This window comes from Furipterus horrens, unplaced genomic scaffold (genome assembly GCF_987537825.1).
Source record: "Furipterus horrens unplaced genomic scaffold, mFurHor1.1.pri manual_scaffold_2, whole genome shotgun sequence".
In the NCBI taxonomy this organism is placed as follows: Eukaryota; Metazoa; Chordata; class Mammalia; order Chiroptera; family Furipteridae; genus Furipterus; species Furipterus horrens.
In genome coordinates, this window is record NW_028327172.1 from 125,875,379 (window position 1) to 125,901,212 (window position 25,834).

General features: G+C 38.8%; 1 protein-coding gene across 1 annotated transcript in view; it reads left to right on the forward strand.

Moving 5' to 3' along the window:
• EGF (epidermal growth factor) overlaps positions 1–25,629 on the forward strand; it is a 93,729-nt gene extending 68,100 nt beyond the window's left edge. The window contains exons 16-24 of the mRNA XM_090266415.1: positions 1,277–1,396; positions 5,368–5,484; positions 6,158–6,283; positions 9,586–9,702; positions 11,527–11,671; positions 15,431–15,598; positions 19,632–19,749; positions 22,487–22,592; positions 24,511–25,629. Coding sequence (XP_090122541.1) covers positions 1,277–1,396; positions 5,368–5,484; positions 6,158–6,283; positions 9,586–9,702; positions 11,527–11,671; positions 15,431–15,598; positions 19,632–19,749; positions 22,487–22,592; positions 24,511–24,761 — 1,268 coding nt within the window. The 3' untranslated portion in view covers positions 24,762–25,629. The remainder of the gene's footprint in view (positions 1–1,276; positions 1,397–5,367; positions 5,485–6,157; positions 6,284–9,585; positions 9,703–11,526; positions 11,672–15,430; positions 15,599–19,631; positions 19,750–22,486; positions 22,593–24,510) is intronic.
• The last annotated feature ends 205 nt before the right edge of the window (positions 25,630–25,834 follow it).

A 25,834-nucleotide genomic window follows, 5' to 3' on the forward strand; every position in this document is an offset into this window, starting at 1 on the left:
AGAGATCACATTTATTAATTATCTTCATCAAACTCATCAGAAAATTTTTGAGTATTGCGATTTTGTCAAGTTCATTGTAGTGGAGAAAATTTTCTATAATAGAATTCTATTTTTCACTTGAAAGCTCAAATTGTATTACAGTAACAAGTACTGTGAGTTGTTTTCCTTGAAGTGACAGGCTCACTTCATTCATATTTTTCCAAAAAAATGCTTGCCAAATCCCCAAGTGTTAATAACATAGTTTATCAGTCATTCTTTGAAGTAAAAATCATGTTCAGTGAAAAAAGAGACTAGTTTTAACTTGCAACTCAAAGAGCAAACGAGTGGTTTTCCTTCAGACAACTATCATAATTCAGTATCTTCACAGATAACAGTGTTTTATGTATACTTCCCATTTTATTATATAGACTGTCACAAAGATAAATATCCATGATCAAGATCTAAAAGAATTAATAATTCTTGCTTTAAAAAAAATCCTTACGCAAGGACATTTTTCTTTACTTTTTAGAGAGGAAGAGAGATTGATTGATTGATTAATTGCTTGTACATGTCATGATGAACACAACAACTAGTGGAGTTTGTGCCATGGCCTTGATTCATGCTAAGACACTTCAGTTCCACCCATCATTGCTTTTGCCAATCAGTATCAATCCAGACACCAAAGTTATTTGCCTTTTATGAAAATAGTTTGACCTTAGAACTCATGCAGTGGGACCCCAGGTATCCATGCACCATACTTAGAGAACACACTCCGTGTTTAGAGGATCCATTTCTCCCATGTCTGGGAAGTTGCATAGGTCCCATGCCTATGTAGAGTTATGGCTTGTTTATGCCTCTCCACCTATCTAAATATATGTAAAATCAGGCTAAAATAAGTGTTGAAACAGCCTAAAGGAAGAGTGTATATGGAAGGCAAGTTGGGGACATCATCTCACTAATTTTCCCTTGTAATGGCAGTCTGTGATTATAAGCTGGTTATACTTATAAGGATTCTAGTATTTTACCTTATTATTTTTTTACCAGTACCTAAAAATACCCTGCCTTTTTTCCCTGCTGGCTCCCCCACCCTCAACCGTTAAGTTGCATGAAGTAAAGCTGGGATGGTGTGGTATAGCCGGTGAGGTTTTGTAAGCCATCAATACTCTGAAACTTTCTTTGAATGCTGTTACTGTAAGAATTAATCTGGATTCTCAATCAACAAACAACCATAAATATAAATTAAATAAAACTTTTCTTGAATCATAAAAGATAAATTATATCCATTCAACTTCCATAGGTAGTGAAGCAGATCTAAGTAATCAAGAAATGACATCGGACATCTTATCCAGCACTCAAGGGTTTGAAGATAACATTACAGAATCTCAGCATATGCTAGTGGCTGAAATCATGGTGTCAGGTATGAATAATGAGTTTTTAGTGTTTCTAGTACAGCTTTCATCCCAACAATTTTCATCCTACCAATTAGAAATTCTGAATTATCTTTCTAATTTAATGTTGGCTAAATTACACAAAGCTAGTGAAGCCACACTTTAAATTCCAATGTTGGTCCTTCTCATCTGAACTGTGTGCCTGAGGAAGATGACTCCAGATTAGACTAGATGTGAACTTGATTCATTGAGACTCTTTGGACTTGATTGAACCTTCTTGGAATAAACCTAACTTGGAAATAAAGGTAAAAAATAAGACAGAGCAGACTTTAGTGTATCCCTCCACACCTAGTATTTTTGGTGTTTGGCCCATCTAGCTGTACTCCCATTAGTGTAAAAGTAGATAATAATTGATAAGAAAATGTAGGTTGTTTGCTTCAGCTGCTCCAAAAGATCCACAAATAGAAAATATTAGATTTTTTCTTCTATATGGTGTCTTTATCACTAAAATGCTAAGTTATTTGTTCAGTACGTGAAAATTTTAGGGAACATAATTCTTTTATATTCTATATTCACTCATGATGCCAGTGGTTTTCCAGTTGGATTTAGCTGAGTCTGAGGTTTTCTGCAAACCCCAGCCCTTCTCACTCTAGGTCTCTGACCTTCAATCAGTGCAGCTGAGTAAGATTTTAACAAAGTGCCTGTGACTAAAAATCAGTTTGGAAATGCCACAGTAGGACATTACATACACTTAACAAAGCACTCATCCAACTTTTGTAATCTGCAGACTACTTTGTCAGTGTACACATCCCTGGGACCTCATATCCCTCCTTATAAAAACTTATCAGTGTGATTTTTGAGAAAAATACAAAAAAAAGAGGTGGATATTTTTAGTAATGACAATTTGCATGGAGCTTTGGAGTTTACCATGTACTTTATCCTCTAATTTGATCCTTATCACAACACATTACTTTTCAGATTTGAAAACTGAGACTAAGATATATGAAGTTAGTAACTTCGCCAAAGATTTTTTTTTTTTAATTAGGACCAAATAATTAATTCATGTCAAGAAAAGAAGTACTGAGAAACATTATCACATTAGGGATATTATTCACTTAACAACTATTTATTTACCACGCACCATTCTGAGTACTGGGGATGCTGTGATGAGATAAATATAGACCCAGTCTCCAAGGTCACAGTCTGATGTGGAGACAAACAATATGATGAAATGAAACAATATGAATATTAGCAGTATAGAGAAAGTCACTAGAGCTCCCTAGAGGTTCACAGAGCTTATTTTGAAAGACTAATGTTTGGGAGACTCGAAGACCAAGACGAATGACAGTAAATTAGGCACATGGGTGAGATGGGGGAGTGATCAAATGGCCAGAGGTTTGGAATACATACATCATAGGCTGTGTTTGGTTTTATGCTTAGAGCTTATACTCTGCCTTGTGCAGAATAGATGGAATTGATAGTCTTGGTAAAAAAACTACCTTATCTTTTCATATCTGGATTGTGTTCTATTTTGTCTTTGGTTTTAAAGTTGTAGTTTTACCTGTATTAGGCTAAGTTGTCTTATTTATGAGTGAGATTTCATTTCAACAAAGTCTCTATACTTAAAAAAATTTGAAAACCCTATACTGGATCTTAGGTCAATATATTCTTATTCCCCAAAGACACACAGACTGACATGTAGCAAGTAGATCTGCATGCAATATGACAAAGAGATTTAATCATAAAAAATTTCATTGTCAAATTTACTAAAATCATAATTTATTCTAAATTCATGAATAAGCCCTGGCTGCTGTGGCTCAGTGGATTGAGCATTGGCCTGCGAGCCAAGTGTCACTGGTTCAATTCCTAGTCAGGGCACATGACTAGGTTGCACGTCAGGGCCCCAGTTGGGGACGCAAGTGAGAGGCAACCACACAGTGATGTTTCTCTCCCTCTCTTTCTCCTTTCCCCTCTCTCTAAAAATAAATAAATAAACAAATTAATTAAAAATAAATAAATAAATAAATAAATAAATTCATGAATAAAATTTAATATTCTTAATGTGGCCTGCTGGGCCTTGGTCGAACTAGCCCTTCTACACTTCACCCGCCTAACTGCGTGCCTTTCTGTGGCCTGCTTCAGTTATCCTGACCTTACCCATAACATGCAGATGCTGCGTTTCTGGCTCATCCAAATCCTGTGAATACTTCAGATTTCATCTTTATATGCTCTTACTCAGAAAGCCTTTTCTAGTCTCCTGTCCAGGTGAGGTGAGAGCTATTTCAGTTCTCTTAGAACTATAATAGGTATTGTTTCACGAATAGTGCTTATCATACCTGTTCTTCAATACAGGGAGGTAAAGCCTTTGTCTAGATTCTCCACTACTGTATTTTTGGCCTTTGTTAGGACCTAGCCATGCATTAGATACTTTTGAATAAAATTATTAATTTTACGAACAGGTCCTAGAACCTTTTCTAGTGCGATAGGCTAATTCTGATTCAGGCTGTCACAACATCCTTCTTTTTTCTCAGCCTTATTTAGAGATGCATAATATTTTATAATTCTCAAAGGATTTTTTAAAAAATCACTTTTTTTTTCAAATTCTTACAACAATCATGTGAAGTAGACTGGACATAAGTTGTCACCTGTATTTTAGAGAAGAGGAATATGGAACCCAAGCATTGCTTCCTTCCAGAGCTAGTTTGTGGCAGAAAGAACTTGGGCTAAAGCCTACCCCTCCAACAACTGCATATCCATTGCTTTTCATTATGCAAGCAGCCTTAGGGTTTGCAAGTTGCCAAATAAATCCTGAATCATATTCTAATGTAAGATAATTGTACAAGTGATTTTAAATGTCTTGGGTAATTGGATACTGTCCACCATGCACCCTGAACAGCCTTGTGATTTCGAAGCTAGCCCTCCAAATAAATGGTGAATCAAATGGGTAATTGATTTAGTCTGAAGTTATCCATCTTTAAGAGTCATGAGTGACACATTACCAAGGAAGCCTGAAAGGCTTGTTTTCCCACAGGAGAAATCTTACTCAAATAGCCAAGCAAATCAAACACAATTACCCAATGTTGGCATGCACATGGCATCAAATCCTACTTTTATCATTTAACTTTCTTTAAATTTATGGGTAAGTTTGACCTCTTCTGTACTCAGATAAGCAAACTTACTGTGAGTAGACAGATGACAGTTTATATCCTCCTGTGGTATGTCAAATCCCCCCAACTCCAGAAGGGAGGAGTCACTTGGAGAGTGATTACATACTAAAGTAGTTAAAGGGAAAAAAAACTTGCTCATGTTTATGGCTCAGCATGCAACTCTGTCCCCTGGGGCATTTGCATTTCAATGGAGTATGAAATGAATTGATCCATTTACAGCATTTACTTTACATGGTTCATGAATTTGTAAAAGTGCCTTGAGGTTTGCAAGTCACTGCATAAATCTTGATAATAAACATACATTGTGACACACATATTCTATTATATATAAAACATAATTTTAGTAAATTGACAATAAATCTTTATGACTGAATCTCTTTGCCATGTTAGTACACAAAACTACTTGCTATATATTACTCCGTGTGTCTTTGAGGGATAAGAACATATTGACCCCTTTTGTATGTTATAATGGTTGGGAATTCTCAAATAAGCAATAAACCTTTTAAAATTTGAATTCATTTACTCATAGCAATTTTATAAATCAAATTTTAAATGCTTTTAAAAATTGTGAATTAACTTCACACAGGGCTGTTGGAACACCACAGTTCTTTAAAACTAAACATTTGTTGATGGCATGTAAATGGAAACATATGGCTTACAGATCCTTTCCTATGGATATAGCTTCCAGGTCAATAGTGTTTCTCTTTGGAGTTTAACTTGTCCAAGAGCTTGGAAAAGGATGTGCTGGAATATTCTGTAGAACCCAGAACATGAAAGCCCATTTTTTCCTCTGAGGTCTGGAAATAATCTGATGGGGTTCTTGCTGTTCGCAGATGAAGATGACTGTGGTCCCATGGGATGTGGTACACACTCTCAATGTGTTTCCGAGGGAGAGGTTGCCATATGTCAGTGTTTGAGAGGATTTGCTGGGGATGGAAAAGTATGTTCTGGTAAGAGCAAACGCCAATGTGGAAATTGTGGAAAACAGTGAACCAGAAACATTCAGATCATATGGATTTAAAATCTCCAGAAGGACTTATGTAATCAACAGGATTGGATAAATTGTTTGGTGTCAGCTAAAAAGATAATGGATAGCATGCATAGAAAATATGAAACATGTAATATGTTGTTACATTACATTGAGTTTTATGTTAGAGTTATAAGATATATACAGTTAACATTAAGGAGAAGAATTTATTACTTTCAGAAGCATAAATTTGAGTTCAAGCCAAATTTATCAATTCAACACTTCCAATAAAAAGACAATCTTTTTTTCCCCCAAAAGCTTAGGTCATAAGTTTTAGTTTAGTAAATAGATTGCGATGGATAGGCTTCTATTTTGTATTGGTAGCCTCAAAATAATTTGGCGATTGTTGTAAAAATCTCAGTACTTAAGGTCTGAAACTCTGGCACAAAGTGATTTATTTACATACTTAGCTAGTCAAACTGAGAAATCTGTAAAAATGGATTAAGACATGAACTTTATGGATTTGCATTGCATTTGCAAACACTCTCTGTAAACAGCTGAATGATTGTGTATAAGATTATACTTATCTTTTTTCTAGTGCACTCATTTATATCAGGATTTCCTACATATTTCATTAGTTTCTCATTTGCTCACAGATATAGATGAATGTGAGATGGATATCACAGCTTGCCTGCACCCCTCCTCCAAGTGCATCAATACTGAATGTGGCTATGTTTGCCAGTGCTCAGAAGGCTACCAAGGAAATGGAACTCATTGTCTTGGTGAGAGTGTGTGTGCCACCGTGGGTGGGTGGAGGCAGGGCTGAGGAATCACGAAACGCTCTGGGTGTGCTGGGCCAGGAAAACGCAAGCTCTCACTGGGGTGACCTCCATGTTAAGATTAAAAGAGGAGTTGTGTGACCTGTTCAAGCTGACGTATTTTAGTTCCCGGTACACAGTCAAGTTTGTGCCCTTGTGTTGTTCTTGCACTAGTCAGCAACAACACCTTGTAGAGCCAATTTATCCCTCTGCCTTTCCAGTTCTTTTCTCTGGGTTTCAGTGACACCAGTGCCTCATCAATACTCTATACTTTGAGCCATCATGAGGGGAATTGAATAACATTTTCTTTGTCACCAAATTTGGCAACTGAACAGTGGTGAACTGCAGAGCTGATACAGGTTTTCCTGTGTGTGTGTGTGTGTGTGTGTGTGTGATGGAAAGGTGGTGTGGTTCTGTGAAAGGGCTCCTCCCATGGCTCTTGATAAGTTCAGTAGATGAAAGACTCAAGCTACTGTCATTTAGATACAAATAGAGAATGATTAAGACCTCTTTCATAATCACCATCCTCTGCCAAGGTCTGGGTGTGGCTTGTTGGACGGGGTTCACTTAGTGAATGCCTTGTCCCAGTCCAGGTGTCAGTAGTAGAGCATCACCAGGCAAGTGAAGACCTGCCTGAAGCCATCGTAGCCCAGTGAAGTGGTTATCTGAAATTTTATGGGGCTTTAAATTGTCTCTTTGAGTATTTTCTTTTCTTTCTAAACACAAAAATCTTTCACAGTGAGGGGCAGATACCCTGCCTGATAAGAAGCTATGGTACTGCTTTCTCCTACATGTTGAGGTTAAAGATGAAATCTCAGTCAATTTTTCTGGATCTGCTTGGTTTAAAGCAGACCTTTATCAGATTAGTTTTGTGGCGTCCATAGACATCTGTAAATGCTATTTTAAGCACATATTTGGCTCTTAGTCAGGAAAATGTCACTGCTCTAATTAAGCAGGCTCATAGATAAGTTAGACAAATAGGCTTTATATTTAATTTACTTTGAAGAGAAAGGAAGGCATATTTTCTTGGACTTCAGATTTTCACTGTTGCTAACCCACCTCCTTCCAGTAGCAAACATGCCATGGGGAGTCATGGCCCAGCCTGCCCCATAGAAGTGGTGCGCTTATTCCCATCCTCTCCCCCGCCCTCTCCTTTTCCCTCTCTCACCTTCCTTTCCTCTCTCTATATGCATATGTATGATAGATAGGGTGATAGAGAGATATAGATACAGTGCTATGTAAAAGTATTATTGTTATTCTTACTGTAAACAGTAATTGTGTTTCTTGGCTGAGAGTGTATCTTTGTTTTTGTTTCTTGCAAAAGCTGTCTCTCGCTCTTAAGGTGATATTTCACAGAGATAATAACAGAAAGTCAGTTTTTTGAAGAAGACTCAATGTGAGCAATTCAGGATAGCAATACAATGGGACAGATATTTGATTGGCCTCTATTAGTGCAAAGACACAGTACTAGGAACTCTGAGGAACGCCAAGATGATGAAGTCAGACCTTGCCTGCTGGTAGAATGTGATCTAAAACAAAATAGCTACAGCTGTGATCATTGGCGAAGAAAGGTGTGCATTATAAAAGAAGTAAAAACTACAGTGGAAGTTCAGAATTGGAAGAAATATCTGTTTGAAGTCTTGGGAGAGACTTCATGGAGGCAGTGTTATTTTAGATGGACACGAGGCATAAGTAAATTTTTATAATGCAGAAATGTGAAGGGGTAGAAAATAGCCTAATTGAGCATTAAGTGTAAGTTGTATATGAGAGAAAGCAGAAACTGAGGCTGTTAAGGTGGTGTCCTTGTGTTGTACAGACTGGGTGGCCTAATCAAGACATTTGTTTTCTCACAGTTCTGGAGGCTAGATGTTCCAGATCAAGGTGCTGGTTTATTCAGTTCTGGGTCAGGACTCCCTTTGGCTTACAAATGGCTGCCTTCTTGTTGCATACATGCATTTCCTCTTCTTTGTGGCTCATGAAGAGAGAGAGAGAGAGAGAGAGAGAGAGAGAGAGAGAGAGAGAGAGAGAGAGAGAGAGAGAGAGAGAGAGAGAGAGAAGGGGAGAGGAGAGGAGAGAGGATTTGATGTCTCTTCTTATAACGACACCAATCCTATTGGGTCAGGGTCCCATTCTTATGACCTCATTTAACCTTAATTACTTCCTTACAGGCCTTTTCTCCAAATATAGTCTCATTGGAGGGTCAGGGATTCAACGTATGAATTTAGTGGGATACAATTTAAAATCTAACAGGCGGGTTGGGCTACATTTGTGGAAGACTAGCATCTGAGGGTTAGTCATTGCAGTTTTACTTCTGTAGATCAGCACTGTCAACAGAAACGTAATATCAGTCATCACATATATAATTTAAAATTTTGTAGTAGCCACATTAGAAAAAGTAAGAAGAAATAGGCAAAATTAATCTTAACTATGTTTTATTTATTCCAATATATTCAAAATATTAACATTTTAAAATATACTCAATATAAAATTATTAAGCTAAGTTTACATTCATTCTTATTTTGGTACTAAGTCTTCCCAATCTGGCATGTGTTTTACACACCTGGCACAAAATGGATTAGCTGCGGTTCAGGTGCTCAATGCCCACGTATGGCAATGGCTGCCATATTGGGCAGCACCGTTCTAGGCAGCAGAGAGCACTGCAGTATTTGAATCAAGTGGAGCACTGAGGGGAGATGTGGATCAGGAAGATTAATATGGCACTGGTGTTCAGGAGTGGAGTGGAGGAGAGGGCGATTCAGGGAATGAATTAAGGCTCTTCTTATAGTAATGTAAAATCGAAGAGAGGAGGGACCTCAATGTTAGGGTGGTGGTAACTGAAAAAGAAAAAGGTGGGTAGTTTGAAAAGAAAATGATGACTTAGTTTATATTTATGTTAAAAATCAACAATGTTTTATTTGGTATGATCTGAACTTCTAAATATTTGCTTAGAGATTGCTTACCTATCTCCAACTCTCCCATTGAGCTACTTGTGTTGGGAAGTTTCCTTTCCTTCTAAGCAGTAGGAAAAGTCTTAGCTTTGTGTCAGGGCTCTACATGAATGGGCATGCAGCCGAGCACCCAGTTCACCTTGCTCACCAACATCCATGATAAAATTTTTGAATCTGGAAATGTGTGGAGCTCTGAGAACATGCAGCATAACAAAAGTCAAAGATGCTCCCCTTCCAGAATGTTGGGTTTTCCAATTGACCCTCTTTTCCTCTTTACACTCACTTCTTTCTTCCCTACTCCCCTTTTTTTTCTGGCAGATATTGATGAATGCCAACTGGGCATGCATACCTGCAGGGAAAATACCACCTGTGCAAATAGAGAGGGAAGCTACACTTGTGCCAGTGGCCTGCCTGAACCTGGATGGGATGTCCCTGGTAGGTTGGTGGGGGATCTAGATCCAAGAGGAGGAACTTGATTCTGGAAAATTCCACACCCAAGTGTATTTGCTTTTGAGATTCTAGAAGTTATTTGATTTAATCAGGCTGGTGGGTTTGCTTTCCTGAGTAGGTTGATTCTGGGTCTGAGAATGTGAAATGGTCTTTTTAAAAAAATTTGATAGCATCCGAAATAAACCCATTTTCATTGCTCACAGTTCAATAAAGGTGGCAACACAGGCAGTTGTCTTTAATTATGCAACGCTGGTTTGCAATGTTGGTTTCTCAGGCTGCTGGAAAAGCTGCAAGGCTAGAAAGGGCAGGGAGGCTGTCTGGACTTTGAGCATTTTAAATCACTTTCAGGAATTTAAAAATATTACTTTAAAAAGTCTTTTTTAAAAAATTACCTGAATTAGAGCTTCAGCTCTTTCTTATTTCTTTAAAAATATTTATAATGCTCTTCTCCTGCTTCTGGAGCCCTCTCCTCATAACCCAGAATCTTTTCACCATCTGCAGCCCAGCAGGGGACTGGCTCCCACACTCTGGACACTGGGGGCAGGGCTCCCCCCTGCCAGCTGTTTATCTGCCTCATCCCTGCAAGCAGAAAATATCCTAATAAAAGAAAGTTCTGTGCTTGCTTGAGCCTTTTTTCTCTCAAATAATTTGCTCTTCTTAAAGGTATTGGGAGACTGCTAATATTTACCCAGTCAGCTACACATCCTAATGTTTTCCTTTTACAGTGTAGTGAACCATTCAATGGAAGGGACTTTCCCACTTTGGCATTTTCTACGTATGGTAACATTTCCTTTCTCTCAACATGACTAGTCTTGTCTTTGAGGTTTCCCCTAAAAGTTAAATAGTTTTAAGAAGAAATCCTTGTGTGGGAGAAATTTTTGAGACTCCCGGGGTACGGAGATAATGGACTGTGTATTGGTGGGTGGTTTATAAGTCATAAAGAGATACTGTGGTTCAGTGAAACCCTCTTAAAGCTAGCTGTCATTTCACACAGTGTGTGTTTATAGATGACAGATGTGCTTTTATAATTAGATCAGTGACTCTGCATTCATTCAGTGTCTTAGGATTGACCATTCTCTTATTTGCCTCCAATATGCTTTATGTCAAAAAAATACTGAACCAAAAGAAAGAAGGGCTCTCTTCATGGTGAAGAACGTAAAGTCTGCTTTGATAGTTCTACTGTCACTAAAAGACACTAGATCACAAATTGTTCACAGCAACTAGGTCTTGATATTGATAAAGGTTTCCCCTGCTAGCCAAAAGCTGAATTGAAGTAAAGTGAAAGAGCACTTACTACCTTTAATTTATATGAAAAAAATTTTGAGCATTCCTAGATCCCCAAAATAGCCTATCAATTCATACCAAATATACTTAATTACGTCCAGTTTTACACTACGGGTTAACACCATCATGAGCTCTTAAGATACCTTAGAATACACCTTGCTAACAGGTGCACAAAATAAATGGAGATGAAGCGCAGATACTCACAGAGTTCAAAGCGATGGCAGCTTGATGCTGAGATGGCTCAGTGTGGTTCCGGGGGAAGAAGATTGACTGTTCTCACTGCTGGGGAGCCGCTCTCTCTCTAAGGGCTCATGCAAAACAAATGCTGAAAGTTGTTTTCACTTTTTGCCTTTCTTCATAAAAGCAAAAGTCCTCTTCAAATTTGTTTTGGTTAATAAAATCATGCACTAATGCAGGTCTTTCATAATGTAGAGTAAAGCATACTTCCGAGAAGCGGGAGGATGCCTGTACCTGAAAGACGCTGATCGCTTCAGAAAATAAAAGGATCATCTTTGCTTCTTCTAGACTCAACTCCAGCCTCTCATCCCAGGGAGGATGGCCGCTCTTCTGTGAGAAATAGTTACCCAGAGTGCCCCCCCTCGCACGCTGGGTTCTGCCTTCACGGCGGTGTGTGTATGTACATTGAAACCGTGGACAGCTACGCATGCAAGTAAGTCCAGCTGTCTCTCTGAGGCACAGAGATGTGATATTGCAGCCCATAACTTTCAGCTAATTTGTAAAATTTATATTAAGGAAAATTTTCCATAATTGGGTTTTTCCTTAGGAAAAAAAGATATAAATGTGCATATATAAATTGTGTGTCTCACCTCCACCTCTGCTCACCCTTTCACCCCCACAGCTGCCAAAGCTCAATATAAATGGAAGAAATTGGTGGTTTTACTTTTACTTAAATAACTTGATGTTACTACTGGTGCAGTCTGAGACTTAAACTTCTCATTCTGGTTAAAAGCTTAGGTTTGTGAGAGAATTCCTTAAAACTTTGATTTATTTTCTGCCAAATATATGGAGAATATCCATAAAATGTTTCTGAATTTACTAAAGTATGGCATATATTCACATTGGACTTTTTGCTTTCAATTCTCAAAACTCAAATATATACACATCTTTTCCTTAATTTCCTAATAACTGATGTTTACATTTTGTTTAGTGACAAATGCTGGATGCAGCCGCTACTGTCTTTTGCTGCTTTTTTGTCCCCACGATGATTTCACAGAGGGCAGTGTCAACCTGAAGCCAGAAAACCATGAGGGTCTCTTGCTGTTCTCACTCAGAAATCCTCCCCCTGGGGCCTTTCATAGAAGGACACTCACAGTGTCTAGTTCTGCATCCATTTTACTTTTGTTGCTTTCATACTTTAAAGGCAATATGAGGGGATTCATAGATACCGAAAAATAAATAGGCTTCCCAATGCTAGATGCCTGACTCACTGATAATTTTCTCTGTGCCGAAGGAAAGAGTGATAAAATATTCTTTTTCTCTCAAATAGATGCTATATGTTTAAAGGCTTTCATTATTTTATCAATGGTAAGCAGGAAAAACAGTCTAAATTATTAGAAGGCTTAAGTTATATTCTATAACTTACATTATAAATCATGTCAGCCTGACAAAAATAATGAAAAATACTCAAGAATATTAACAAAAATGACTCAGTTCTAATAAAAATCTGCTTTGACATTCATATTTGCATGCTGTAATTTTCTTACCTAAGATAGTAAAATTTTGATAATAAAATCAAGTTGTTTTACCTGTTCATGGTTTATTATTATCCCAAATAATGAAATTATGAAAACAAATGTCCCAGTTTATTAGGTCATCTTTTGTTTTTATAAAAGGCTTTATGATAATATGAAGGTACTGCAGGGTTAGGTATTGCAATTGGTATATGCTATTTTCATTTGGAACTGGTAGTGTCAATTAATTAAGTGGTTTATAAACTCTGGCACATTACTTTTCTTTCTGTCATTAATTCCTGATGAAAATATCATATTCCTCTCATAATGTTTTAAACAGGAGTTGTTATAAAATGACTAACTGGAGATAACACTCAAATTTAAGGACTTTTAATCAAAAGCAATATTGAAAATATAACGAGTTCCCATTAACTTGGATCATGACTTTATTTTTGAATTCTGCACTTAATATAACTGTGGTTTAATCAAACATTCAACCCTTCCCTCTTCCTGCTTGATGACCTCATCTTGTATTTTATTAATTCCATATTAACGCATCTATAAGGAGCTTACTCCTTCAACTTTCATTAGAAACACTCCATGGACAGCATTCCACAGAGTGTTCCTAATGCTGCAAGCAGACTTATAAGGGGCACTATTCTTTCTTTGCTTGGAAGACAGGGACCTCCAGTTGCCAGGGGATGCAGGGATGTGAAAACTGGAGTCTCCATGCTGAGGGGCTACTTCAGAGGTTCCCTAGACTGGAGATTCTCAGAAGACTCCAAACCTCCTGAGCTCAGAGAGGTCCTCACTTATTCTGGTTTGACTCCGAACCAACCCGCACCCTCCTGGGCAGGTCTTATTCAGACCATGATCCCCCAGCACTGGTGCTGTGATGTGCTTCATAAAAAATGGGTCATGTGATCAAATCATTTGGAAAAATGCTGCACATTCCAGCCTTCAATTCTTGATTCACAGTATACCATAATGTGTGAAAGTCATGTTGACCTTTATTTAGTCTAGAATTTCTTGAAGTTATTTGACCTTAGAAAATAAAATTTATTTGGCCAGGGAACCTTTCATTTCATTTAACAGAAGAACTCAATAACCCAGAGAACTAGTGGCATGCAGCCGACCCTTATGACCTTGTGAGATGCTGACTGACTCCTCTGGTCTCATTAAGCTCACAGAGGCTCTGACATTACAGCATGCTATGGCCTCCAGAACTCTCACCATGGGATTGGTATACTCCTTGAGACCCTAAAAATCTCTGAGAAAATCGAGGTGTGGCCCACTAATATCCAGCTTTTTAAAAGTGTGTGCTAGGCATTGATTGTAAATATCTATAACCAAAGGTAGCTTGAATTAAAACAGTATCCAGGAAAGCATGGAATCACTTGATAGTCCTTTATGATTCCTGCAACTCAGATCCTGCCATCTCTTGCCTGGTCAGTTCTAGAATAGCTTTCAGAAGTGCATGTTGCTTAAACCCCCTTTGAGAAGCAGACTAGTGTAGTAGGAAGAACATAGGCTTTGAAATCAGGGAAGCATCTGAATGGAACCTGCTATTCACTAGCTGAGCAACCTGGCACAAAGTACCTAACCCTATCTGAGGTTCTTTCTCATCTATAAAAGGGGACTCTGCCATCGAAAATAAAATAAGCAAAAGTGTCCAGCACAGTGTCAAACACATAAGGCACTTAACAGTTGCTAGGTCCTTTCCCTCCTGTCTCTGAAAGTGATGCACCAAAGCTCCTATGATCAACTCAAGGTCGAACTAGGGCAGAAGCTAGATCTTGTGGGACTTCGACTTAACATTTTTTCCCTGCTATCGTTCCCACCATGTGGTCTGGTATCAGTTCTCTGAGCATTCGTTCCTTCAAGTCCTTTTGGAAGAAGGTGGCGGCCTGAATAGATAGATAGTTGGTCCAGGGCCAAGGGGAAGAAATTCCTAACAATTGAGCCTCACAAAACATTTAATAGGATATGTTTAAAATGTATGCTTTCATGAAAAATAATAAACTATACTACCCAGGATCCCAATAGTTTCTGGAAGCATACATTCCCAGTAGATGGCAGCATTGTTTCATTTACTTTCATCTGAAAGTTCACAATGTGTGCTGGCTGTTGGTAACTCTAGTTCAACAATTTTACTAATGAAATAGCAGGATGTTTTTTTCCTTCCTTTTAGTTTTTTCCCCCTTGAAGAAAGTAGGCAAATGCTTGTGTGTTGCCACTGAGGGCTTTTCTCTTGAGCCTGTGGCGATTAAAAAAATGTCTCCTCTATAGAGTAGGCTGTGCTTTCTTCTTCACATTATTTATAGTCTTGTCTAAAGTGAAGGACTCTGCTTTCACCTTCTTCCTTTCCTTAGAATTTAGAATTCACTGCATTTGGGCCAAGCGTGTGTTCGAAAACTCTCTTGGCTCTTAGGGCAAAGCTGCTTTGTGTTGGTCTTAAAGGTAGCTCCTCAGGATTTCAGCCTAAGAGTAATTGATCTTTAATCAATGTTCTGCAGTGCCTCACTGGGGCAGTGTGCAAACAGACAAAAGGCGAAGCCCACGCAGCCTCACCTTGTAAAGGGGAGTGCTTTCAGCTGACCCCCGATAGATTTGCCATGTGCTCCCAAAAAGCTGAGTCCGGAAATGCAGAGATTGAGAGACAGCTGGCAATGGAGTCTGCAAAATATAAGCATTTTCATATGGGCCTACAGCTGACCTCTGTTTGTGTGTCCTCACAGCTGCGTTGTTGGCTACGTTGGGGAGCGATGTCAGCACCGAGACTTGAAATGGTGGGAACTGCGCCATGCTGGCCACGGGCAGCAGCGGAACATCACCGTGGTGGCTGTCTGCGTGGTGGCGCTTGTTCTGATGCTGCTCCTGGGGCTGTGGGGCGCTCACTACTGCAGGTGACACTCTCTTTCCATCGGTACTTTCAGCCTCTAACAAGCCCCTCTGGGAACACCTGCCTCACAGAGGAACTTCTACATCTTTAATACATTTCAAAATGGAGTAACAGTAACAGACAACGGCAAACGGTATAGGAGTTCCCTGCCCTTAAGCAGCAGTGGTCTTACTTTTCCTTGTCCATTCTACTCCTTGTCCCACACCTGTGCAGTTCGTAGGGCTGTTATTTAATGATGCATTTTTGGATTCCACTTTTTTCTTGTACTTGCTTTCTTCCCCCACCCCAACTCCACAGCCTGCATAACTGTAATTTTTTTCATAGCTGCCTTCCATTGAGTTGATTTCCCACAAAATGTTAACTTTTGTTCAAGAAAATCAGTTTTGCCTCAGCTGGTGTGGCTCAGTGGGTTGAGTGCCGGCCTGCGAAAGAAAGGTAGCTGGTTTGATTCCTAGTCAGGGTACATGCCTGGGGCATGTAAGCAACCGGTTGATGTTTTTCTCCTTCCCTTCCCCTCTCGCTAAAAAAATTTAATTAAATGTTTAAAAAAAAATTAGTATCTTCCCAATCTTGGAAGTTTCTGGCACTTGGATTTTGTGTTTTCAATAATTTCAAGTTTAAAACTGTGAACTAATTTTTGTACATTTAATTTTTAAAAATTGACTAACCATGGCTGGATGGCCCAGTTGGTTGAAGCATCCTCCTAGATACCAAAAGGTTGTGGGTTCAATTCCTGGTGAGGAACAGATGGGTCTTCTGATACGCCAGGGTATCAACTGTCAATTAAAGCAAAACTGAATAGAGAAAAATCTAAATTAACTAGGGAAAAGGGTCATGCTAATTATTTAACTAATATGTTATCCTCTCCATCACCAAATTTTTACCAAAATTTCTAAGAGGTATCCACAGAAGAGATGTACTTCAATTCATTTTTAATGCACACTTCTGCTATAACCAAAGTCCAAGGAATTGAAGAAAAATGAAAGAAAAGTGGAACAAAGAGACCAGTTAATGCAGGAACTAAACAATCCAAAGTCTGAACAATCCCCAGTTCCTGTATCAGGTTATATAAATTATAGTAACAATGCCTAATGATAGTTATTTAGAACACCATGTGAAAACTTATAAAGTTAAAGAAATTTCAATTTTTTTTAATAAAGAATAATAATAGCAAGCTTGGTGAATCACTTTGATTCAACTGTAACCAGGTGTACAATAAATAAAATGTTTATATTTTATGGCGATTTTATTTAAATAATTAGAAGAAATCGATTGCTGTTCATAATGAAAATAAATCTAGCAATTTGCTTACAAGCTCACATTTGAAAATAAGTGAAAATTCTGTGCAAACACATCAGAAAATTTACCAATTTCATTAGAAAAAAAACTGAGGGGAAAAGGATAACAGTAACTGAGAAACACTGATGTCTCTTAGGTAATGTTTTAAAAATGTTTTCATTCAAAGATTTTAAAATAGAAAAACTAAGTCATCTAATTCTGAAGTGAGGTTCTAAATGAGTACATCTTTCATTAATTCATCTTAATATATTTCTCAAAATTACTAGCATGGATAAGTTAAATGATAAGTGATAAATTAAATGCCTGCAATTTATCATAACAGTAATTTTTTATTCTAACCATTTCATGAGATTGAGCTAAATGTTCTTATTCTGTGTACGATGGCGTAGTAAGTATGTTTTATGTTCTGTTGATGTTCTTCAGAGCTCTGGATTGAAAGCCAATGGGAGATCGCTGGCTTTTCTTACTTAGAATTCAACGACCAGCTCAGCTGAAAGAGGACTGTAGACTTGACACAAATAAGAATGTCTTTAGCCTTTGATGCCTGTATACCTAAAGTCAAAAGTGATAAGAACTACTTCTTCAAAAAGAAAACTCATCAGCCCTAGCTGTTGTGACTCAATTGGTTGGAATGTAGTTCTGTAGATCCTAGGGTCGAGGGTTCAGTTCCAGTCATGGCACGTAACCAGGTTGTGGGTTCAGTCCCCAGTCAGGGCATGTATGAGAAGGCAACCAGTTGATGTTTCTCTCTCTCTCTCTCTCTCTCTGTCTCTCTCTCTCTCTCTCTCTCCTTCCCTGAAAGCAATGAAAAAAATGTCCTCGGGTGAGGATTAAAAAAAGAATACTCATCTGAATTCTTTTTTTTTTTTTTTCTTCTGAAATGCATCCAGAGTTTGGAAGATTTTTCTGAACAAATCTATGGTTGTTTACCAAGCAGTTCTGCCAGAGGAGCTGCTTACCCCACCACAAATTTCCAGCTATGTTCTTGACTGCATTTGTACCGGAGCTGTATCGATTCTGATAAGATCAAATTAAAACTGCCAGTCTCAATATTGCTGTGTCACTAAAATATGCAAATAAATAACCTCTAACTAGATTGAGTTTTTAAGTTAGGCATGCTAAGTGACTTTATTTAGAATTAGGGTCAGTTATTCCTTACTTTGTATCAGTTCTTGCCTGTCTTGTCTAGATTGTTTGACACTATTTATCTTATATAGCTCTCAAAAGATTGTGAAACTAAGTTTTAAAATATTGTAATACTATTACTTCATAAATCTAGATTTCTTGAAACAACAGGGATTGTTCCATCACAAACTATAACACTGCAACTTTAGAACTGATTACATTAGCCACTTGCTTCAGTTTCCTGGAATTAGCCACATCATTTCTTGGAAACATTCGTTACATTAAATTTGCAGATTCTGAGATGGGGCTTTCGCAGCAGCTCCTGCCTTCCTGATGCCCTTACTCAGGTGTCCAGACAGGCCTACTGGACACAGGGCTGCCATCCTACAGGGAGTTGGGCTGCTGGGGACCCAAGACAGCAGTGCCTTTTGCGAGTCTGGAGGCAGACTGGTGGTCTTCACATTTTCTTCCTTGCCAGCGCCCTACGACTGCTCCACACATTACACACCTCTCTGTCTCCCTCTAGAGGCCCCTGCTTTGAGGACAGGGATATTACCTTAACGCTAGATCTCCCTCTCTTTCACCACCCCGCCCACCCCCCAGTGCATGACACCATGCATTGCATAGACTTAGTGCTTAATGTTTATCAACCAAATCAGTATTTATACAAGTGAATTCGGAGGCGGGAGATCTAGCCTATTTCCTTGCTTGGCAACTATGAGACAGTTTGCTCTTGGGCCTTCCACTCCTCGTGTTCTTGCCTGTAAGGCCTGCGAGCAGAGCAGAGCACAGCAAGCCCGGGAAAGGGCCTGGGCGTTGTTTCATCATGACCCAGCTTCTTGGCTGCCCTAGTTAGCTGTGTGCCTTGCGTGAGTCATTGCTATCTTCCAGCCCCACTGGCTTCACTTGTAGAATGGAGCTAATATAGTGAGTGTGGCACAATGGCTGTGATTATTTCCATAGCCCGCCCTCCTCCCCACCAAACTGTTAAGTTCATTAAGGTAGAGATTTTGGTTGTTGTTATTTGGTTGCTGTATCCTCAGTACTAGGACAGTGTCTGGGATATAGTTAGTACTTGATAGATACATCCGTGAATGAATGAATGCATGGCTCCTCACATAACCCCCACTTTCCTGCCCTCCACCCCCAATCTCACGGAACGTTGGAAAAAGTGAAATATTATCTGGAAAGTTCTACAGAAAATAATGTTGTAAAAACCCACAGCTGTGTTTCTATATAGTTTTCTTTTCTTTCTTTTTTTTCCTTCTTACTTTTTAAAAAAGAGTTTATTTTCAGACAGAGGGAAATGGAGGGAGAAAAAGAGAGAAGCATCACTGTGTGGTTGCCTCCTGTGCCTTCCCAACTTGGGGAGCTGGCCCACAACCCAGGCATGTACTCTGACTTGGAATTGAACTGGCGACCTTTGGTTTGCAGGCTGGCACTCAATCCACTGAGCCACACCAGCCTGGGCTATATAGTTTTCTTAATATTTATTCTCTCCCATGCATTTTAAGTACCTAAATTTCAGTAGCAAACGTGGTTGTTGTTCCTGACTATCACTGAGCGGCTACCCTTTTGTTTTGAGATTGTCTCACATTTTGGTTTTATTACAGGACTCAGAAGCTTCTATCAAAAAATCTGAAAAACCCTTATGAAGAGTCAAACAGAGATGTGAGCGTCAGCAGGCCTGCAGACAGACAGGCTGGGATGTCCTCTTGTCCCCAGCCTTGGGTAATGTGACCAAAGTACATAAAGCAAGAAATTGGCTTTATATTAATCCCGGTTCATTTTTTCTTGCTCTTTTGAGTCCAGAGAGATTGGAAGCTGTTAGAGCTTCCAGTGCGTGTTAATGTTAGCAGACACCACAGTAACTGGGGCAGAACTGGGTGGGTGCTGGGGGTTGGGAACTCTGCCCTAAATTACAGTCATCCAACAGGCTACAGTAGTGCCATAATTTAATGGCTCAAGGAACTTATGGAGTCTTTTCTTCTATCATGTAGTTTCTTCCTATAACTTAGATTTTGATGTGTCTGTAAAAATCTTTCCCCATTGTTAGGTGAGCTCCTTCAGATGGATGTCTTAAAAACTCAAGGTTATTCTCCTAATTGTCTTCACATTTCTTTTATCACAAACATTTTAAATCCCTGAACTTCAGCAGCAAAATAGTTACCAGATTTAGCAAATCAAAAATACAGGATACTTAGTTCAATTCATACTAATACCGGGAGTTTAGGTTTAAATTCAAATTTAACCAGGTGTCCTGTATTTTATCTGGCATCCCTATGTGTTCAAGTTCAAAATGCTTCACAGATCACCCTCTTCAGTAACTGATCTTTGAACACTAGAGGGCAGACCTAGGGCAAGCTAAACACTTGAAACTTGAAATTTTTGTTTCCAGAAACCTGTCAGAGATAACTTGACTGGTTGGTTCACTGTGTGCTATTGGTATTATTTGTAGGATATGTCATGGAACAGGCTGGACTATATGGCAGGTCCATGGGGGACTGAAACCTGTGGTAAAACAAGGAAAGGTTATCAAGAAGAGGTTGTGAAGGGGCAAAGGCACATTTTTGGGTCCTTCCCACATCATTTTGCCCATTTTCCAGCCTCTACCTCATGTGCATTCCCAGAGAATAGCTTCCCTGTAGGTATGCTTTTGACTAACAAGTGATCATCTGTCCTGCCTGTTATAGGTATTCAGCATATACTTATTTTATGGTTGAATTTGAGTATAGAAATACAGTAAGAAATATGAATTCTAGCCTTCCCCTTCCACCAGTTGCCTAATTTTCAGCAGGTCATTCAACTCCTGCTTCCTCTTCAGGACACCAAGGGGCTTGGATTAGATCAGCTCTCAGATTCCTCTGTCTCTAGAGATTCCGTAAATGTGTGATTCTGGGTGGGCTTAGCTATAGAACGTCCTCAGTTCTTTGAGGCCTTATGACTTAGTAGACTTCTCAATTATCTCTAGATTGAGTTTGTTAGTCTATGCTGTGTTTCATTCAGGTTTTGGGTAGCAAGTTTAGTTCATCTGACTTAAATTATGGGAGAGAAGGAGGTGCACAGTCTATGTATATCTTGTTTTTTAAAGAAATCAAAAACCCTTGCTGTTGTCATGAGCAGGTTGTTGGCTCAGAGCTGTGGTTGGTGGACTGGGGCTCTCAAACTCAGTCCCCCTCATTGTCCTAAGTGTTGCCAGTGCTAACTGCTGCTTCAGATATCAATGAGAGTGGGAGAGAGCTGAGCACCCAGACTAGGAGGAGAAGCAGCCCAAACAAGTCTGGTTCTATCAGCGGCTGTCTCATTTCAGCCTAGAATTCAGGAACTTATGTTCTTCTCACAGAGAGACGGGTGGTTGGAAATTTGCAGTTCAGAGGGCTGAGTTTTGACTTGAGTCATAAATAATAGGCATGTGCCCATAAACAGTGGGTCATGTATTGATTTTTCAAAAGAGGAGGGTGGTTAGTGCGGGAAATAAGAAAATGAAAACATGTGTTCAGCGAATCCACTCTTCCATGATCAACATTTCTCCCCCTAATCGACTCCACTCATCATTCCTTTCTACATTTTTCTGAAAGAGAAATATGAACAGGGTTTTTGTCCATTCCCTTTTCCTCATTGTGTTTCTGAATTATGGGCCCCTTCCTATGGGGGGCCCATTTCTGAACGAATCGATCTTGATCAGCCAAAACCTTGGCAGTCCCTGCTCTGAGTCACTGACCAGCAAGGAAGGACTTCGCCAAACTGCATCTTTTATCCTGGGGTCACTGCTTTTCCTTTATCATTTATCTATCTTAATATCTAATTTATCTGGTGTGAATGTGAGCCAGTGAATTCTAGTTAGCCCCCATTGCAAGTGCCACCTCAATTGTGAATAATACAAATAATAATAATCATTTTGTTGACCAAAGAGAAATGTTTTGGGGGCCTTCATTTTAGAATTTTGGTTCCCATGCTGTTCAACTATGAAAAAGCATTTGGTGGATCCCTGCAAATAGTAGTTGCACTATTAATTATTACTACCCAGGCATAACCCCAATTACTCAGAACTTGGCAGCATGTTTAAATGGATTTTTACTAACCGAATACATGCACATTAGAAAATCTAGAGTACATGCATATATGAGATACTATTTTTTCCGGCTCATTGGCAATGCTTACAACACTTATGGATTCTTGGATTGCTTAAAGTAAAACAGTACATGACCCAAAAGTTGGGATTCTAGAATTAGGATAGATTGTTCAGTAAAGATATTGATAGGGACTGGTTGCTTTAATAAAGAATAAATTAAATTTCCCAGTTGAAACTAAAATTTTGTTAGAGAAATAAATTTGACAGGGCCTTTCTTTCAGCTTTCACCTTCCATAGGATGAACATGAGGTAATCATAGACTCTAATTTCATGTATGTGGAGGTAATTTACAAATTATACAATGTTCTCTCTCTCCCTCACTTTTATTCTCTGTAGTTTGTGGTTATAGAGGAACACCAGAATCTCAGGAATGGGAATCAACCTGTGGCCCTCCAAGACAGCCAGGCACAAGATGTTGGCCATTGTTTCTCCCTGGAGCCTGGTAAACGGTTATCTTTACCTTCATCCTGAATGTTAAAGGTCTCATTTAAGCACAGAAACAACAGTTAAATGGGGCAAGCTATGTGAGCAGCTGGGCACTATTGAAATGCCATTGAGCTTCAGAGAAAGATATTCTGTCTCATGTGAGGTCACTGTGTTCGTTCAAAGCGCTAAGCAAACACACAGTGAGCTGAGTTGGGTTGGGTTTTGTGGTTATTCTTGGGGTTTGGGTTTATATTGGTGGCTGTAGGAATAATTCCAGGGAAATTGTCAATGGCTCCAAAAATACGTATTTCATGTTATAGTAGGAAAGGTTCCTGTAAATTTAAGTTGATCAGGGGGTTCTTCTAGGGATCGGGGAGTATTCAAGTCTTACCAGGGGCTAACCCTCAGCTGGATGCCTGAGCCTCTGTGAAGTCCGGCCAAGCTGCTGGGAGAGGGGCCACAAAATCAATCTAGGTCCTCAGGCTGTTCTGGAGCTCACTCTGCCTCAGCTAGAAATGGAGTTAGATGCGCTTTGACACAATACCTTTGACAAAGTTGTGTTATGATAAGTTCTTGGGCTTCATTCAGTCTCAGATATCAAAGTTCTATTTCATAACTTAGAGAACAGGTTGAACACGCTTTGTATCAGCCTTGAGAAAGGTTCAGAGAAACTTTGAGCCAAGAAACAGTTCCTCTGCTACTGTTTTTGCCGCACTTGTATTTTCTGATTTTTGCTCATCACAGATATGCTCACTACCATACCCTCCTCCTCCAATTTCCTTGTAGAGAACATAAGCTTCTTATTTTAAAAACTTACTCTAAATTTACTCATCATCTATATATTGCCATGGAATCCAGTTCACTAGAACTTCACTTCCTAATTTGAGGAAGACCCTGGATATTAAGGTACACTTGAGGACTGACTATTAAAATTAGAGTAAATATTAGAGTATTATATATACTGTTACCTATGTTGTTACCTAGATAATGAAAACATTCAACATTTTCAAAAGTTGTTTGGATTTTGTTGTTATTAGTAGCATTATTACAAAGTAATGGATTATCTTATAATTACATACTACTTTTTCTTGAAAATCTGAAAACACATAATTCTTTCTTATAAAGGTAATCCACTTTAGAGGCACATATAGTATACTTTTTCAAATTAACCAATAGTACAGTGATTTGACCAGAATATGGTTAAATTCAGAAAAGAACTAAGGACTCAGCTGAGTACTCAGGAAGAGATTAGACTATTTCTCTGCTCACTCTACTACAAACAGTTTGATCCATTCCCTGCAGGCCACTCATGTAACTCTCCTAATATGAGTGATCACATCCCCAATCATGTCCAGCTGTCTCATAAATGCCACTGGTGAAAATGCACATAGGGATTGGAGGTGGGGAGAGAGAGTGGAGAATGAGATAAGAGATCACAATTGGCTCTTTGCCAATTCCTCCTCTGCTCCTGGAAACCTATTAAAACGCAGGTTGTATTATTGGTGGACCCGTAGAACCGCATTCGTTGACCTCAGCCACATCAGTTGGTGCAGGTTAAGTGCAAAGCACCATGAGAGGGGCAGAGCACCATGTTGGGGAACAGGAATGCAAGAGTGTTTAAAACCTGTGCTCTGTTCTGAAGTCATTATGGTCGAGAGAGAGAGAGAGAGAGAGAGAGAGAGAGAGAGAGAGAGAGAGAGGAGATACACAGGGAATGCTACAGAGCAATGTCAGGCAGCACAGTCCTTTGAGTCATCTCAACCAACCAAACTATTTTAACTTTTAAAAAATTGAGTCTAGAGTGAATGGGTTCGTTTTGTGCCACATATTTCAGGCCTATTTTTCAGCCACTACTATTAGGGTCTCCCTTGTTAGAGATTGGGATTGATGTGAATTCTAAAATTTTCTTTCTTTGCTTTTTTTCTAATATATAGGGTCAGTGCAATCGACATCATGGAAGAAGGAGCCACAGATGTGTATAGGCACAGAGCACAGCTGCAACATTCCACCATCCAGTGATAATGGCCCTGGTCTCCAGAGAATGGAGTCTAGCTTTCCTCTCGCCTCCTATGGGGCACAGCCCATCACTGTGGGGGTTGAGAAGCCCCATTCTCTTTGGTCAGCTAACCCATTATGGAAACAAAGGGCCCCGGATCCAGCACATCAAATGCAACTGACTCAGTGAAAACTGGAAGTTGGAGAACAAACTGTATGTGTGGACGGTAATATTTTTTTTTCAGAAAGTAGAAGGAAAATACAAATTTTGACTCCACAATCATTACAACTAATCACATGCTGAACATCCTGGAAACAAACATGAATTGTTTTTTTGCTTCTTCCTTCAAGCAGTCAGATTATACTTTCAAGTCAGAGTAACTGGGAGAACCACTAGATAACTCATTAGAAACCAAATGGGGACATTTGTGCTTTAGAAATTGTGTTGTCTTCAATAATCAATACAAAGAGCTTTTTGTTTTTCCCCTGCAGGCCCAGAAGCAATCTGGGATTAAAGTAGGCAGTCATACTGGTTTAGTCAGTTATAAAGTATTTTCTTTTATCAGGCTAGAACATTTAGCTTAATCTCAAAAAATGATTAGAATATTAAAATTATTGTTATGACACATTGCAGGCATTTAATTTATCACTTATCATTTAACTTATCCATGCTGGTAATTTTGAGGAATGTATTGTGATAAATTAATGAAAGATGTACTCATTTAGAACCTCACTTCTTCAGAATTAGATGACTTAGTTTTTCTATTTTAAAATCTTTGAATGAAAACATTTTTAAAACATTACCCAGGAGACTTCAGTGTTTCTCAGTTACTGCTATCCTTTCCCCCTCAGTTTTTTTCCTAATGAAATTGGTAAATTTTCCCTTGATGGGTTTGCACAGAATTTTCACTTATTTTCAAATGTGAGCTTGTAAGCAAATTGCTAGATTTATTTTCATTATGAACAGCAATCGATTTCTTCTAATTATTTAAATAAAATCACCATAAAATATAAATATTTTATTTATTGTACACCTGATTAAAGTTGAATTAAACTGATTCACCAAGCTTGCTATTGTTACTCCTTTAAAAAATGAAATTTCTTTAACTTTATAAATTTTCACATGGTGTCCTAAATAACTATCATTAGTACAGCCCAGGCATTGTTACTACAATTTACATAACCTGACACAAGAACAGGGGATTGTTTAGGCTTTGCATTGTTTAGTTCCTGCATTAACTGGTCTCTTTGTTCCCCTTTTCT